The following is an 18,816-nucleotide window of genomic DNA, read 5'->3' as shown; positions in this document are numbered from 1 at the left end:
TGTAATGAGCTTACCATCTATAATATTACATTCTTAGATCTGATAGATAAAAGATACTGGCTGCCCTTTATTACAATGCAACGACATAATGTTATATGTAAATAAAATTATCTCTTGAGAACCCTTTGCTTGACAGACATCAAACTTGGCATACTGGTATATCGTAAGGAGAAGATGAACCTTATTGATTTTGGGTTCACATGGTTAAGGATCAAACGGGACATATCAATATATTGTTTCCTCTATATTTTGAGAATCAGAACCCTTTGCTTAACAGACATCAAACTTAGTACACTGGTACATTTAGAGGAGTAGATTGCCCCAATTGATTTTGAGATTATATGGATAAAGGTCAAGGGTCAATCTACTCTGGACATAGGAAGGTATTGTCCGTTTATCATCTTGCAAACCTTTTCCTTGACAGACATCATAACTACTACACTGGTACAAAACATCAATAAAACAAAACAAAGATAATGTCAAACTGCTCTAAAATGTTTTTGCATTCCTTCTCCCGTGTTGTACATTCCTACTTGTATGGTTTATAAGGAAAGGATTGCCTGCCCACGTTTCATTTTAACCCATTTTGTCATATGTTAAGTAGTAGAATTTTGAAATGTCGATGAATATGTCTTCATTAATCTTAAACTATGCTTTTAAAGTGGCCAAAAAATAAATAAATAAAAAACCCAACTCACAATTTCTTTAAATCTGGACAAAATCATTTTTCCAAAGTGTAGAGGTAAAAATATCCATGAACACAGGTAGTATATAAACCCTCATAAAATCGTGTACCCCTCAGCACTTCAGAAAAGAGGGGAGCAGTGTACATTGTATTTCACCTCCGTCTCTTTGTTGATCGAATCAGTATTGGTATATAGCATTATGACATTTGTGACATCATTGTTTAGGTATGGTATGATATTGGATGATATATATGTAAATATTATTGTGTATGGTATTGTATCATTAAAATAAAATCCACGCTATGTTCAGCTGTAGGAATTTCCTGTATGTTGTTATAGGCCTATATATAGAATTTTTCACTCATATGGCGGCGTCACTATTGCCGGTGAAGGTTTGCAAAATTTAGGCCTATGCTCCGCGCTTACGGTCTTTGAGCAGGGAGGGATCTTTATCGTGCCACACCTGCTGTGACACGGGGCCTCGGTTTTTGTGGTCTTATCCGAAGGATTTAGTCACCTCTTACGACAAGCAAGGGGTACTGAGGACCTATTCTAACCCGGATCCCTACCGGAAACCAATCTTTTGAATGGACACATTAAAGCCGTGGCAGTTATCGATGTCCAGCGTTATCTACACAAATTGTGGGTTTGGCTCTATTAATCCAACAGCCTAGTCATTGTTTTATACTTTTGAAGTTACACGGATTATTTAAAACTCGTGTAACATTTACCTAATCAAAGACTAACATTGCAGTATTTGTGCAAACAGTCTAGTGCTCAATCAGCCAAACTAAAAAGATAACCATCTAGCTGGAGCTCATACGAAGGTCACTTATCAAACACTACATAGTGATGTTTTATTATATAACGTCCACTACATTGAAGAATGAGTAAACACAATGTTAAGATTATATTTACCGATATTCATTTCCCCCTTTGTGTTGACAGACATTCTATAGGTGTAATCTCACTACAGACTAGGTAACAAATACCACTATGGAATGAAAGGGTGAAAATAACGAACAGAGATCTATCTCATACGCCCCCCCCCCCTCCCCCAATACAAATCCAAGAGCAGGGCAAACACGGACCCCTGAATACACCAGAGGTGGAATCAGGTGCCTAGGAGGAATAAACATCACCTGTTAACCGGTAACTTGCAGTGAGCCATAGATCTTGATAAGGTTGCATTGGTAAATTAGATCGTTATAAAGTTGATGTTAGATGAGTTTCAAGAGTCTCTTTTAAAGTCAGCATATCGCAAATTAACGATCTAATTTATAAATACATCCTGTCAGTATGTCGAATGCTCCTTGACCTATTTCTTGCAAATTGTTAGGCCGATCTTTACATTTTAATTTTTACAACGGATAACTCTGTTTTCGTGATCAAGATATAGGGCTCATGGCAGATGTGATCGATTAACAGGGAACGCTTACTACACCTAGGCACTTGATCCTTGTGTGTGCAGGAATTATTAGATTGATCACTGTTCGATATCGTCAATTTATTTTACACCCGACCCTACATCTCGTGTTTCAAAGGGTCGGTATTAGCCTTGTTCTCGATTTTGAATTTTTTATAGAATTTATTAGATTGGCTATTGTTCATAGCTTTCGCATTTTTCATAATAGAAGGTATTGAATTTTGCGAAATTTATATTTTTCAATCTAAGGATATTTCAAGCTTTTTGAACCCTGCACCAGTTTGTATCAAAGTGCATTCAATGTTTTCAAAAGCTAGGCATAAATACGTCACAAAGGAAGTTTTAAGTTGAACTTTTCCATATAGTTAGGCTTATAGCTAACATTAACTCCTAAAATGTTCTCATTTTTTACTCGTTTGTGACCCTCCTCAACTTGCGAAGCGGACTGCAATAATAATTCATGGATTTTACTCATCTAGACAAGAGATTAATGAACATTAGAATTAAGAATAATATGGTCTAAAGGAACCCTCGAAGTGCTCTCTCGACTGCTGAGGTAGACCATTCAGGGAAGTATGTGTGCAGGTCCCAGGGATCTCAGGCCGATAAAGACCAGAATAGTTTGAAATGGAGCACTTGTTCCATCGTGTTTGCCCTACTTTCAATTTTGTGTTCTTTATAGAGATTGATCACCGCGATTGTTTATTCGTCATTCGTCAAACATTTGTCTCTGAATTGATGAAAAATTCACTAATGGGGAACTGTATCTCACCTTGCTTTTTACGGAAAATCACGTTGATATTGCACATACATATCACGTGACAAGCGATTCACATTAACATATTCACAGGAATTTCTTGTGAAAAGCTATTCGCAAGAAATTCACATTAAAATTTTCACATAAATTTTACGTCAAAAAGGATGAACGTGAAAATCACGTTAAAAGCTTTACACTATTCCTAGACACCTTATCCCACCTGTGGAGTGTCCAGAGATCCGTGTTTGTCCTACTTTTAATTTTTGTATTCTATATAGAGATTGGTCATCAAGGTAAAGAATAAATATAGACAAATATGAACATTGGCCAAATCGATTTAATTTGTTTTTACAGGATCATTATAAATCAATGAAATTATCTGTGTCTTTGTGTAATTTTGTGTAGGCAATTTGAAACCATTCCCAATGACCCAATACATATATATGTTTTGTACACATATTGGACGGGTTGGTTACCATGGGTACGAAACTTCCTATAGACAACATTCCATTTCGCCGTGTCATTGTCGAAAGTCCCAAGTCGGAAGACATGGACACCATAATAAACGGCGACATCGCTGTCCTGACCAGGGGGAGTATAAACCCCGACGGCGTACTGGTTGTCGTGTGTAGATAAAACAACAGGATTGTGATTTTTTTGGATTTCCATGGAAACAGTTTGTGGATTAAAATAGTAAGTCTGGTTTAAATCTCCAGCCATATATCCTGTTGGAGCTTCCATCTGAATGAACTTCAAATCAGCAGGCCAGTCTCCACCTATAGTAAAATTCGACACAAATTCTATACAATTATCGATACCTTGAACTCCTATGGTAACCTTTTTATGGAAAGGATACCGGTATGTGGATTGATGATTCAGTGCTTGTGAGCCTCGCGTGCAGCCGCTTATTGTGGTATCTATTGTTTCGTGTACTCCGGGACGCAACCAAAACGCTGGATGTACCTACAAGACACTCCCAATCTCAGTTCTTTAAAGGACACAACGCATGTTTCTAAACTTTTTCATTTTTTCAGCAAAATTAACTCTTTTTATGCCTAAAACTACTTTAAATGTGTTTTAAATGAAATATTTTGCGTAGTTTTCGAGTTTGAAAGCGGTGAAATTCAAATCTTGCGATATGCATATTTTCTTTCGCTAGTTTACGCGCCATTTTGTGTGACGTCATATGCGCCCTCGGGGTTTGAAAACATCTATTAGCCATTTGATAAACAGATTAGATTTAATCGACAAAAAACCAATTGTCACGTTAACGGCTTGTAAATAATAATGCATTAAATTAAGATGTTTTGTGCCGTGCTCGGGTGTACTAGTTGTCGGTAGAAAGGATTTAGACTGAGTATTTTTCAATTTTTCGAAGGAAGGTACGAGAAAAAAGACGTGGATAATTTTTTTGTTGGAGCAATAACTTTACCTTAAAAAACACACCCAGTCACCTTTTCAAACATCGCTTGGACAGAGACCCTGATAAACTGCGAGAAAATGGATATATCGAAGCTATAAGCACTGGTAGGCCTATAGCATACATTCTGTTTTGCTCTTCAAATTCAATACACACTCGGATCAACTGACCTTCACCTTGTAACAACATATATCGACGATACAATGTAACTTCTATCAACTGGTAGATTTACAACAACAAAAAATAAAGATACAAAATAATTGAACTTTTAATTATACAAATAATAGAATATTGTATTTCCTAACTTTAAATTGAATTATAAAATTATTTCTTTATTGAACTCCTCGCATCTTGAGTGCGTCAGTAGGCTATAGCGCCGTGCTCCCACTTCGTACTTCCTAAAGACGTGCAGATCACAATTCCAAAATAGTAATAAGATTGCTTCATCAAAATAAAATAATGTGATTACCACTTTAAATTTGAATATTTTTATTGATTTGTGTGTGTGTTGTCTTTTTCTTTCTTTCCGAAATGCACGCGTGACAATAGCTTGGCATAGGGCCTAGTTATCAACAATTTAACGTATCATAATTTGTCTAATCCAAAAATAAATAATGATTGCACTGTTTATTTTAGAAAAACAGCGCCAATTACAGATGTATAAAGGAATAACATCCCCAAACAGTTTGTAGACAGCGACCCATATAAACATTATTTACTCACAATTTTGCCGATTTCATACACGCTTTACTCGCTATATTTGGGTATTTACATCGTTATATGTGTGCACTGGTGGCGAACACATATAAAACTCGGACAATTTATCAACATCGATTTAAATGTTGCCCATGGTAAATTAATTAGGCTCCTAAAAATTGAGTTTTTAATAATATCTCGCAGTACTTTCACAATCCGAAGGGCGCATGTGACGTCACTGTACCACGTGACTACCTACCTAATTAACTTGACTTTTTGAAATCGGGGCTTAGATTTAAATCTGTATTGTGGTTAAATTATCGCAAAATTTCGGCGAACGAACTATTAGAATTAATTACTATAAGCATAAAGAAGACAAAATGCATGTAATATTGTATACTTTGAAAACATGAGATATGTCCTTTAAACGATTTTTGATGTAAATGAGGTAGATGTGAGTTGATATGGATTTGTTGGATACCTGGGATTCTAGTACGTTCCCACTTGCCCTGACCCAGTCTATATGCGTGTGCGTATGTGCAGAGGTGCTATCATCTCGTCCTCCAGCCTCTGTTGGATTGTAACACTCTGCATACGTGTTGCTGTTACACGCCATTTGCAATTCTCGGCCGTGATCGTAAGAGTTGACCAGTTCTCGGTTGTTCCACGTCAAACTGTCTATAGCTCCGCCCATTCTAGCTGAGGCACCGAGGTATATCCCATGACCAGAAATGGTCCAGACTCCGCCAAATCCACCCTCCATGTAGCCGACCCGGTGTTCAGAATCAACATGTTGAATATAATGATCAATCGCTTGACGATAATTTGTATGAAAAGCGAGACTGAGGTCATGATACCTGAAAATAACGAATGATATTTGATGGTAGTTTGGAAGATGATGCACTTTCCATGGGAAAAGGAACATTTGAGAAAAACTGATTTCAACACATCTGTGTAAGAAATGCCACTGTTATAATTTATATGCAATATAACAAGATCATATTGCGTTTTCCTTCCTAGTTTTTACTCGAGCGTAAATTTTTCTAAATTGTTTATCATCTTGAAAATATATGTAAGTCATCGTTAGTAAAAGAAATCACCAACTTGAGGCCAAAAAAGATACTATACTTGGCACTGCGGTTCTCTGCAGTATTTTAGTTAAAGGTGTTAATTGCTCCTAAAATCTTTACATTCAAAACTTATTGCCAGCTCTCTCTGAATGTATGTCACCTCTTCAGCAATTGTCCTAATCCGAAATATCTGACATTTTCTTGGCTTTTTATGATTTTGACATTCACCAGGAAAACGTCAGAACCGGCGCCATTACGTAAACTGGAAATTTTGCCGCCTCCACCTGAGGCGGCATTATCGGGCCGATTTCACATACATTGTACTTGCGAGCCGAGCTCAATGTTAAACTCATAACTAATCAATAAAAGGATGCTTCTTGTACTTACTAATATCGATTAAAAGAAAATATTACTCCAAAATTCGATAACAGAAGCACAAAATTGTAGTCAACCGAATTTTCGCTGTCATTTAATTGAGTGAACGAGTCACGTGACCCAAAAAAAGTTCGACAGTTTGCTAAAATGTTTTCAAGAGACTGTTTACATGTATGTGAAGAAAGAACCCATAAAGTCGATATTATATAAGTACAAGAAGCATCGTTTTATTGATTAGTTATGACTTTGATATTGAATTCGACTCGCAAGTATTTAAAATCGGCCCGAGAATGCCGCCTCCATCTGTGGGCGGCGAAATTTCCAGTTTACGTAATAGCACCGGTTCTGACGTTTTCTTGGCACGGCAAATATCGAAATCTTAAAAAAGCCAACAATTGTCCCGATGACAATCATCCGAACGAAACCACATCCGTACATGGACACGAATCCCTAGCAGTGGAGTAGCCTGAGTTAATTAATGTGTATGCCTATTGTACGGCGAGGGGTCTGGGGGCGCTCAAGGCCCCCAGCGGGTCCAGGGCAGGGCCCTGGTAGGGGGTCCGGGGGAGACTAATGTACCGCAGATACTGCAGACACTTATTTTTCACCTATGTTTGTAGCATTTAACGAATCCCGGCCGCGACAGACCTAAGTCGTTAAAACAGGTAGTGACAGTTCCATCGCCAAACGCTCGGCATCAGGTGTGAATGTCACGGGTCCTCGGATATTACCTTAAAAAACGGATGACCCGTGTCACAGTAGGTGTGGCACGCTAAAGAACCCTCACTGCTCAATGGCCGTAAGCGCCGAGCAAAGGCCTAAATTTGAAGCCCTTCACCGGTCTTAATGACGTCTCCATATGAGTGAAAAATTCTCGAGTGAGACGTTAAGCAAGATACAATCAATCAATGTTTTAAATAACGCAAAAGATCAGCATTTTAATCAGATTGGTACCAACCTCAGAAAATGCGGTGAAAAGGTGATTTTAAAACCCTTATCCTACCTTGTGGTCAGAAAAAAATCGCTATATGGAACCTTCCTTTTATATGTGTTAGTGGCACACATGGTATGCGTACCTTCTTAGATATTGCTTAACGTGAAAACTTCCTATAGCCTGCAGCCCTTTGTCTATTCCATGGGTGAGCCAGTGATTCTTTGCCTGCTCGGGGGTGTGGATGCCAGCCTTGACTACCTCTGGATTATGGTTCACATAGTAGAGAGCATCAAACACTAGAGGAGAGGCGTAATCCACAGAGTCTGAAACAAAATTACCAAACTCGCAAGTCCTTCGTATCACGTATTATCTTTATAATCATAATCAATAATGATTTTTGATATCATCCATCTAATCTTTTTCGTAAAATATATGCAGATAAAAAGACCAGCGGAGTGGTCAGGCGTGAATTTATCATAACTACCCTATACCACAAAGATAGATTGTTATAACGATCGTAGAATTTGCGAAATGCTGACTTTAAACAAGACTGCTGAAGCCCTCTAACATCAATTTGTTTGGCAGTAGCCTGCCAAGATTTTTAAAACTGATCATACGCAGAACAAGCTCTTTCGTATCGAATCAGTTGAGAGATATGAACACCATATGCAGGTGATACTGGAATATTGTTTCATACATGTATATATGGGAAGTTGACGATTGACCTGTTGGTTGGTCACATCCGCCTAAAGTCTTACATCTTGATCAGATAAACAGAGTATTAGTACATACACATAATGAACAGTCTAACAAATGGTATATGAAACACGTTAGACAACATTCGACCTAATGGCAGGTCGTATTTGTGAAATAATCAATTTCTAGGGTGCAGCTCGTAACGAATACAACCAAATGTCAAGTGTAAAATCTGAGCTCGAATTTTTAAAGATATAATATATCATGCATAGCTCTTATCTTTGGACGAATTTGGCTCCACTTTTTTGGCACGCTGTTTTTGGCTATATTTAGCTCTAAAACTTCATAGTTATTTCGGATTTCAAGCATTTTGGTTGAGCATCACTGAAGAGACATTATTTGTCGAAATGCGCATCTGGTGCATCAAAATTGGTACCGTATAAGTTTTACATTATGAAACACGCCAGATATTATTCGACTTAATGATAGGTTGTATTTGCAATAATATTATCATATAAACAGACCAGACATGAAACAAATGAAATCTCACCACTGGCATATGTAGTCACAAAAACCAGAACAATCCCCAGCCGCATGTTTGGATCTGCGATAAGAATGGCAAAAGTACGTGACTAAAATCAGTTAAATATGGATATACGGGGAAGCGACAAAATTACGTCACTGAAATCATTTACAGATATAGATATAGTGGAATATGGACGACTTCACAATTTCTCTCTCTCTCTCTCTCTCTCTCTCTCTCTCTCTCTCTCTCTCTCTCTCTCTCTCTCTCTCTCATAGGTATTCTTAACTTTTTACATAAACCTTGGCAATCTGATTGCCGCTATCCAATCCAAAATGTGCTTCACTTGTTATTCGTGATCGCTTTGATTTTTGCGACTCATAAATTATTTAAAGAGTAATTTCAAATTTTAATTAGCCAGTGCTTGTCGTTTCATCAGAGTTGATAACGATATCTTCATTCCAAAGTCAGTCCTTTGGTGTGAAATCATCATCATTATTACTCTCTTGGACGATTCATTTTCACCATTCAGAAATACATGTAGATCATGTGCACAAGATGTTAGTGTATTTTCTTTAGTTATGAAACATGTGGTCATGGAGCCACATTACACTCTTTCTAGCTTACAGTTGTAACATTGAACGTTAAAATTGTGTCCAGGGAACTTGAATTAAATGGGGGACCATATTTTCGATGAACCAGCAGTATAATGAATTATATACTAAGATAATCTAACGAACACGGATCAATCTCACATTTCCTATAAGGACTGCAAAATTAAAAGACGGACATACACAGACCCCTGGGTATACCAGAGGTGGGATCAGGTGCCTAGGAGGAGTAAGCATCCCCTGTCGACCGGTCACATCTGCCGTGAGCATGGGATCTACAGTTACATAGAGTTCTCATGAACATTCGTTAGGACCTGCATGAAGTTTAAGACAGGGTGGGTTTCATTTTTAAGCAGATCACTATGTCCTTTTCTGATGGCACATGCAAGATAATTTTTATTGAAACTAGATGTGTCGGCACGACACGAATACCCGCCTGCAGGAAAGTCAAATGTAGGAAATCCATCGAAGTATAGCATTGGATGTGTTATTTAGATTGTATATTACACGCATTTAGTACAGTGAAGAACTCAACAACAATCCTTTATGTTTTAATAGCCATAAAAATAAAGATTTTTAGGGGCACAACTCCATCAAAAATCAACGAACTGGAACAAAACTCAAACTCGATCTGTAATTCATCAATATACAAAAGATCAATTCAATATTTTAAGGCGTTTAGAAAAAAGTCTAGAAAACCGGGTGTTGCGGAAGGCCGGACAAGGGTAAAATTATATGCCCCAACCATTTTGTACAGTGCACTGATTGGTTAAGCTCTAAGGTGGATTTACAAGTGTTACGGTATGTAAACGTCCAATACAAATTACAGGTAAGTTAGAAGAACGTTTCCAATAGGTTAATTGTCAACTTCACATATTTGTGTAGCAATGTTCCATTATCACCTGATTTGATACGCAAGAGCTTGTTCTGCGTATGATCAGTTTTTAAATCGAGGCAGCTAGCTACTGACAAACAAGTTGATGGTGCAGGGGTTTCAACAGTCGTGTTTAAAGTCAACATTTTGCAAATTCTATGGTCGTTATAATGATCTACTTTGCCAATACAACCTATCATAGGTTCAAATGGTGTCTGACGTGTTTGATACCGTTTGTTAGGTTGTTCTTTGCACAGATTTTGACTGCGGATGACTCCCTCTACCTGATTAAGATCTAGGGCTCACGGCAGGTGTGACCAGTCGACAGGGGATGCTTACTCCTCCTAGGCACTTGATCCCACCTCTGGTATATACATGGGTCCGTGTTTGTAGGAGTTATAAGATTGATCACTGTTCATTATCTTTGCTTTTCATTGACTTGAGGGGAGCCTATTTCAGATTTCCTGTTTGGCAATTCGTTGCCAGGTTTTGTTCTTTTGAAGTCAAATACGTCTTATGACACTCGGAAGTCCTCGTCTTCACAATGTATACTGTATAACAGGTTAATATCGGTCGGTTTAATTCGCGGAAAAACAAATCTTAATATCCTGAACTGATTTCGTATCAATATGAAAGATTAATTTCACTGAATGTTAAATTCGCGGAAAGTTTGTTTCAGCAAATATAGCGAAAATTAACTCCGCGAATTAATTTCCTGCTATAAAGTAGTTCAAAATATCGAACATTATGTGATGTTGTGCACCGTAGTCGTCCTGATTGTGGTATAAAGTCACTTATTCATAGGAAACCCTACATGTCTTCAATAACCAACACTCTACAGACGAGAACTGGGCAGTCAGACACCTGCAGCCAACATGAAGCCGTCTTCCAATTCACCAGATTACTCCGTTTACCTGATCAATATATAGGGGTCACGAATGTGACCAGTCAACAGGGGATGTTTACTCCTCCTAGGAACTTGACCTCAGCTCTGGTATACCCAGGGATCCGTGTTGACCCTTCTCTTGCTGTATTCTTTATAGGAGTTATGAGATTTATCCCCTCACTTGTACATGCAAGATGCTGAGACTTGTATCTAATATTTTAACTTGTCAGATTAAACATTTTACCCCCAAAACGCTTTGTAACAATATGTTGAAATGAAATATATGAAGAAACAGAGATATTTTGTACCCACTGTTCCCAGAGAAAGTAGACTTTGCTATCAATGAAAGACAAATGTTCAGGATGAAAAAATGCACATTTTACAAAAATATTCCAACGTATTTTATTTTAATGTCTGTCTCCTTTAATATATCATAAACAATAAATAATAAAATTATTGACATATCACACAATACATGCAGAATACACACATTGAATATAAACCGATATCTAAATTATTAATCTTAGATGTAATGCGGACTTCAATTCATTTGGGAGTAAATTGACTTCTGAGTAAAATGTATGTAGGATCCGAAGAAAAACAAAACAGAATATAAAAATAACTTGCATTAGCTAGTTTTCAGTTCAAAACATCATTTAAAAAATGACCATCTCCTAAAACATCAAACTTTATAGGTACATGTAATGTAGAAGTTTTAACTTTGTTTGATAGTCTTTGGGTACAGAGATCATGATATTTCTTTTGATTGATTGATTGGGGTTTAACGCCATTTTACGGCGGGTATTTCTTTTGAGAAATGCGAAAAGAAATATTTATATAAATTGTTTCTATACAGCATACCTGTACCTTAATCTGTGAGATTACACAATCAGAGATCAAAAACACATTCATAAAAACAATCATGGTGAAATAAAAACCATACCATGTCAAATAATGCAATAAAAGCAATTCAAACATTATTAATAGTATCACATGTCCAGCAAACGTGACTGGCTGAAGTCAAGTAACTTTGTTTCAGGGTTAAAACAACCATTGTGATTAATGCAAGCTTCTAATGCACCCCATTACAAATTTTAAAAAAATCATTTTTTCACAAAAGATACAGGTTTGGTCATCCATACATCGTGTTTGACTGTCAAATGCTTTGGTTAGATCAATAAAAAGTACACCTGTAAGTTTCCCTTTACCAATGTTTTCAAGAAATTTGTCAATGATATCATGTAGAGCAGTTTTGCATAAATGGTTTTAGTCTGAAACTTGATTGATGTTTTGTTAAAAACTTATTTGCATTCCAATATTTGTAAAAAGAGTTAAAGACATGTCTTTTCATAATTTTGCTTATGATAAGTAAAACAGATACAGGTCTAAGGTCTATAATTATCAACATAGAAATTATCCCCAGATTTAAAAAGCGGAGTAACTCTAGATTTTCTCCCATCCATACAGGTTAAAAGGTCACAGGAGAGGAGCACTGTGGGTGAATCTTGAAATATATGAAAACTGACGTCAGATGGATGCACCAAACTAAAGAATTTGACATAATCCCTTTTTTAGAAATTGGATTTGTCTTACAATTCCGTCAAAATGGGTCTATGTGCATCTTAATTTCATTTGGTGCAAATCAAGAATTCATACACATGTCTACACACCACCAATTTCACCAGTGTTTTCCCCCGCCTTCCTATAGATACTGAGATACATCTTATCTTTACTGAACACCGTCCCTTTACAAGGGATTGAACAACACATACAATCAATAATATCATTACTTTTGGAGCAAACAGTTTGAAGATTATTCATTCAAATCTTGAGTATCTGAACAGGTAATGCCAGATGTACTTGGGACTGAGCAGCACTTCGTTTGGAGCCTTGTCGGAGATAACAGCCTCTTGGGTGGTGAAGATCTCTTTGCCCTTAGCTGTTGAATGTCGACCGAAAATTCGTGCATGATATAATAAGAACTCCATCAGATACATATCTTCTGGGGTCACATAGTGAAAGGAAACTGTGAACTCGCTACAACACTCTGGGCCCTGTAACAAATGATGATACTTTTGTAACAAATATTGACTCTTCCGTTATAATATCAAGAACTTTAAGAATTGTCCTATGTATTATAATGCAGATCTTTAATTATATATTCTTTCTTACGATTTTATTTCTCAATGTTTAAACAGATCGGCGTTTTACCAATATTCATATATGGAAATAGGGAAAAGTAAATACACCCTGTAAAAGTAGAGGAAATTTTCTTTTTGATGGGCCCTTATTCGTGTTATAATTCTTGGTAGTTTTTATATTATTATAAAATGAAATTGGGACATGCTGCGCGGTTTTCTTTAAAATTAGCGACAAACGTCGTTGCTGATTGCGATTGACGCGCATCGCACAATAAAGTAGTGAAAACTATTTGTATGTCCTCTATTGGTAATTGAATACTTTTTGATACACTAAACAATATGCACATGTGTATGAAATAATCAACCAGGTATTCTCTGCTTTTTTTTAAAAAAAAAGTATAAAACCAACACCTGCTGTGACACGGGACCTCCGTTTTAAAGGTTATATCTGAAAGACTTGTAATTCTCGCATCTAAATGCCGAGCATTTGCTGAAGGAGCTAACACTGTTTCTGTCTTAGGTACGTTAGGTTTGATACGACCTCCTGGTTACAAAGTGAATGCTCTAACATAGAGCAACCACAACCGGTAATACTGTAGCAAATTAAAAACCCCTTCCTTGGAAATTAAAAATATCATATGTTTTCACTTTTCAAACTGCACTATATTTGAACCTTATTTCAACTTTTTCATTTGGGATACAATGATATATATTCGTTATTGATAGCTGTCCCTATTGGTGATAAGATAAGAAAGCAATGCTAATACTGAGAGAAGGCTCTACAACTCACCGTTTTATATGGCCTGGAGACATAGAACATCTCCCCTCCAACATGTCCATAGAAAGCCCTCTGAAAGCCAAATGGGTGAAAAGACTGTCGTTTATGAGAATCAATGGTGGAGTACACTTTTACTCCCAACTTTTCAAAACAATGGCCAATATCTAAATCTTCATCCTTTCCCGAGATGTCACATTTCCCTGACACCTGAAAACCGTCCTCGTTGATCTTCTCTAGGGCTCTCCTGTTCATGGCATAGCCAGCACCTCCCGACAAATATCCCTGAGTTGTGAACAGTCTAAACTGGTGGCCCAGATAAACTGGTATGTGTGAATCATGCTTAGCTAAAAGATGACGTAAATTTTCCATGATGATATATACATCATCGTCACATTTAAAGAACCAATCATAGTCATTTCTATAAGTTTTATACAGCGCTATGAGAGTCTTCACAGTTTTGTCCGTGAGGTAGCTTCTTCCCTCTTGAACATCCACTTGCATAGTGTCAAAGGAAGAACTAGGTTTTTGTGTCACAAAAACTAGTTTTGTACATCGTGTACCCCATGTGTTGTTCACAGCCACCGCCTTCGTCTGCATATTGGATGGTATAGTCATTGTGTAACACAGAATTCTTAATTTTCTGGCCTTTTCCTCTAGGTAAGATTTCTCATTCACGAGATCTGGAAAGCAAAGCATAACAATTATTTCAACTGCTTATTGATCGAAGCAGACTTGGTCGGAAAGCTGTATAATACCCATCAGGTTTCATTATTACATAATTATACAATTTAATGTACGTAGTATACATCTTCACACTTACTTTTGACTGACATTTAGGCATCAGTAAGATTAAAATGTGAATGATTCTGCACATATACGTGTGCTATACAATTATTGACTTCATGAAATGACTGATCAAGAAAGGGGAGAAATCAAAACACAAAAATTGCTTTATATAACAAACATTGATTAATTTCATATACCGGTAACTCCTATAAAGAATACAAAATTGAAAGCAGGGCAAACACAGACCCCTGGCTATACCATAGGTAGGATCACGTACCAAGAAGGAGTAGACATCCCCCGTCGACCGATCACAGCGGTCATAAGCTCTATAATAATATCTTGATCAGGTTAATGGAGTAATCCGTAATCAAAATAAGTACATAAAGAACGGCCTAAAAATTAGTATGAAATACGTCATACAGCATTCGACCCAATGACAGGTTGTATTTGCAAATGAGATCATTATAACGACCATAAAATTTGCAAAATGCTGACTTTTGAATGAGACTTGAAAACCCTGTAACATCAAATTCTTCATCTATGTTTTCAGGAATTAATGTTTTTGGCTTAAGCCTTTAATCACTTTATAGATCACTCCTTTAAATTGATTACATTGTAAGCTGTAGAATTTTATTAAACAAAATATTTTCAACTTCAGTCAATGCCCCAATCATAATTTCAATATTGTTATGTCATCATTTCATAATATTGTCAAATGTGAAATCCCAACAGACCTTCCATTGGATCATTATGAGATGAACTCGCTAATCCTTTAATATAAACCACAGAAAAAAAAGAAATGCCCCCGATAATGGCCAATTCCGAAGATGGCCAAGGTCACAAGGACAAATATCTTGGTACCAGTAGAAAGATCTTGTCACAAAAAATGCTCATGTACAATATGAAAGCTCTAATATTTACCATTTAGAAGTTATGACCAATGTGAAAAAAATTAAAACTATGTCAAATTTCAAGGTCAAAAGGTTTAGTACCAACGGAAAGGTCTTGTCACAAGGAATACTCATGTGAAATATCAAAGCTCTATCACTTACTGTTCAAAAGTTATTGCAAAGGTTAAAGTTTTCAAAAAGTAGGTCAAATTCAAAGGTCAAAGGGTAAAAAATGTTGGTACCCACGAAAAGGTCTTGTCACAAGGAATACTCATGTGAAATATCAAAGCTCTATCACTTACTGTTCAAAAGTTATTAGCAATGTTAAAGTTTTCAAAAAGTAGGTCAAACTCCAAGGTCACTGGGTCAAAAATGTTGGTACCCACGGAAAGGTCTTGTCACAAGGAATACTCATGTGAAATATCAAAGCTCTATCACTTACAGGTCAAAAGTTATAAGCAAGGTTAAAGTTTCAGACAGAATTACAGAATGACAGACAGGACAAAAACAATATGTCCCCGATCTTCGATCTCGGAGGCATAAAAAGGAATACCAAAATTACTATTAGGTGTTTTTCCAATTCAGCTGTTTTTGATTTGTATCATTGTTTCTTACATAAAGATGTGATGCCAGCTAAAACAATTTGTCATTTAACAATTCAAAAATTAAACAATGTCATTGTTTGGTGGTCATCGTTTCCCTCTGTTTCAGTACTTGTAGTTTGAAAAACCAGAAATTACTCAACAAGAAATTCATCTCTGACTATTTGTTTTCAGACAAAATCCAAAAAAATTACAAATTAAGTAGCACTCTGATTCTGCACAAGTAGTCTGAATTTGATATTAAAAGATGCTAGGGTTCTTCATTGACAATATCTACATAGTCTTCAGGTGTTCTAACAATCTGCAGGAATTCTAATGGGCACGAATTGTGCTGCTTAATTAGCTGACCTGTTTAAATATTCTTAAGAGACAAAATTTATCCAAACTTTTCTACACGAGAGGAACAAAATACTCTGCTGTACATGGCCTTCAACATGATACATGTATATCAACGTTTTATCTATAGACAATACTCGTTTTCATTCATAAATCAATTTGATATACATATGTATCCCAGTGAACTTGATACAAAAGTATCTATATCTGCTTCATATTTGGATATTTCATTTAACATAGATATTAATGGCAAACTAACAACTCAACTTTGTGACATATGGGATAACTTCAGCTTCTTCTTTGTCAAATTCTTAAACGTACACAGCAATATTCCATCATCACCTGCATATGGTGTTTATATTTCTCAACTGATTCGATATGCAAGATCATATTCAGCATATTATGATCAATTTTTAAAATGATACAGGTTACTTAAAAACTAGTTTATGTTACAAGGGTTTCTACAGTCTTCTTTAAAGTCAGCATTTCGCAATAATCTAATTTGCAAATACAACCTGTCATTAGGTCGAATGCAATCTGACGTGTTTCATACAAATAGTTAGGCCGTTCTTCACATACTGATTATGACTACAGATTACTCTGTTTACCTGATCAAGATAGAGAACCCAGGTGAGTGTGACCAGTCAACAGGATACTTACTCCTCCTAGACACCTGATCTAACCTCTGGTATGTCCAGGGGTCCGTGTTTGTCCTACTCTCTATTTTGTATTACTTATAGGATTATCAGATTGTTCACTGTTCGTTATTTTCTCTTTTTCAGACTGTGTACACTGAAGTTTAATATACACTGATACATATTTGTAATACAATGCTTTTTGAATTATATAAGATGCATAGAAGAGTGTGTGTAAGTACAATCTTTAAAGCAGTATTCATTTTCCAGATCAATTTCTAAATAACTTTGTCATCATTCACTAATCTAATTAAAATCAGATCCTAATATACGCTCACAATCTCTACTTCTTACGGCGCGGATCTCAGAAATCTTATTTTAATTAGATTGCATCATTCACCCTAGCATCATGATTTAGGGAGATACTGCAGAAAACATATCAATGATGGACACCAACTTCTCGGCTGCATTTAAATCGGCAAAGATGGATTTTCCACATAACAAATATTAATTTCATGAAAAAAGTTGTATCCATGAGTGCATAGAAAATGAATTATCAATCAAGACAACTATAATTATTTAGCCAATTATGTCATGAATATTCCTGCTTTATAGGAGGCAAAATATCATTCATAATAATGACAGGTTGTATTTGTAAACTAGATCGTCATATTGACCATAAAATTTGCTAAATGAACCTGGAATTTCACTCACATTTTTTGTCTCTCTCCTTTATATTTAGAAGAAATTTCTTCACATTCTCCAAAAATCCTACAAAATAAAAGGATAATGATAAATCATATTTTATCATTAATTCAAAAATGAGACAAATTATGAAATTAAACGATATTGCTTGAAACTGAATTATTTTCTGTTACATACATAATCCAGTGAGGTGCTTCTATTCTACTCAAACCTTGTGCAGAGTTAAAAGGTTAATAATAATTAGTGGACATAGCTCCAGCACATACACTCAGTTTAAATACTGTAGTTTCATCATTTTTCACTAAAACCCAATTTTTGTTTGTTTCTGTAGTATCCTAGACCACAACGAAATACAAGATGTTACTTGTAAATACAAACTCAGTAACTTTCCACAATATGCATACCTGTCAACGGAACATTATACATAATCTACATTTTTTGTGTATACACACACAATGTATGTAAATGTATGAAATATGATGAAACCACTTTCAGAATTAAATTGTTATAAATATTCAGTTAATCAGTTAATCATGTTAATGGTACATCCATATCAAATACTGTATAGAGAAAGCATGTGTCCAATATGACATGCAGTGTAAAACACATTTTGTGTTGGATTAAACAAAGTTGTCTAGAGATTCCACAGAGAGATGAAAATGGACTTCAGGATTTCAAATGAAAATCGAGGTAAGAATTTCACAGTGAAACAAATCACACCTGGTTTGGTTATCAATCAAAAATAATATTTTTTCTAAATCTAAAAATTATTCATTTTTAAATAAAACAACAACCAAATAACCAACATTTTTGACCAGCTAATTCTTCAGCAATCTGTAGAAATTGCGAACTTGACAAGCTAAGTGCAAATAACTACATTTAAATTGATATTCAATGGTGAAAATTTATTTGAAACTATAGTAAAACTTGATAAACCAAATATCATGATGATATCTGAACTGAACCATCTTGCTTAAAATAATCCGAAA

The 18,816-nt window shown here is 35.9% G+C and overlaps 1 protein-coding gene across 5 annotated transcripts in view; it reads right to left on the bottom strand.

Annotated features, from left to right (window-relative positions):
* Positions 1-3,188: 3,188 nt before the first annotated feature.
* LOC125658973 (glycoprotein-N-acetylgalactosamine 3-beta-galactosyltransferase 1-like) overlaps positions 3,189-18,816 on the bottom strand; it is a 31,328-nt gene continuing 15,700 nt past the window's right edge. For 3 of the 5 annotated variants that reach the window (XM_056150122.1, XM_056150120.1, XM_056150121.1), the window contains 5 exons: positions 17,837-17,893; positions 8,611-8,664; positions 7,507-7,687; positions 5,467-5,842; positions 3,189-3,832 (listed from right to left, as the gene is read on the bottom strand). In XM_056150122.1, the coding sequence (XP_056006097.1) occupies positions 3,245-3,832; positions 5,467-5,842; positions 7,507-7,687; positions 8,611-8,664; positions 17,837-17,893 (1,256 nt within the window). In that variant the 3' untranslated portion in view covers positions 3,189-3,244. Of the gene's footprint in view, positions 3,833-5,466; positions 5,843-7,506; positions 7,688-8,610; positions 8,665-11,331; positions 13,009-13,885; positions 14,554-17,836; positions 17,894-18,816 lie in introns of those variants that run through there. The other 2 variants (XM_048890454.2, XM_056150123.1) reach the window with 1 other exon arrangement.

The sequence above is a fragment of the Ostrea edulis genome, chromosome 9 (assembly GCF_947568905.1).
Source record: "Ostrea edulis chromosome 9, xbOstEdul1.1, whole genome shotgun sequence".
NCBI classification, from domain to species: Eukaryota; Metazoa; Mollusca; class Bivalvia; order Ostreida; family Ostreidae; genus Ostrea; species Ostrea edulis.
The sequence above is the reverse complement of the archived record's forward strand: the minus strand, read 5'-3'. Positions and strand labels throughout refer to the sequence as shown.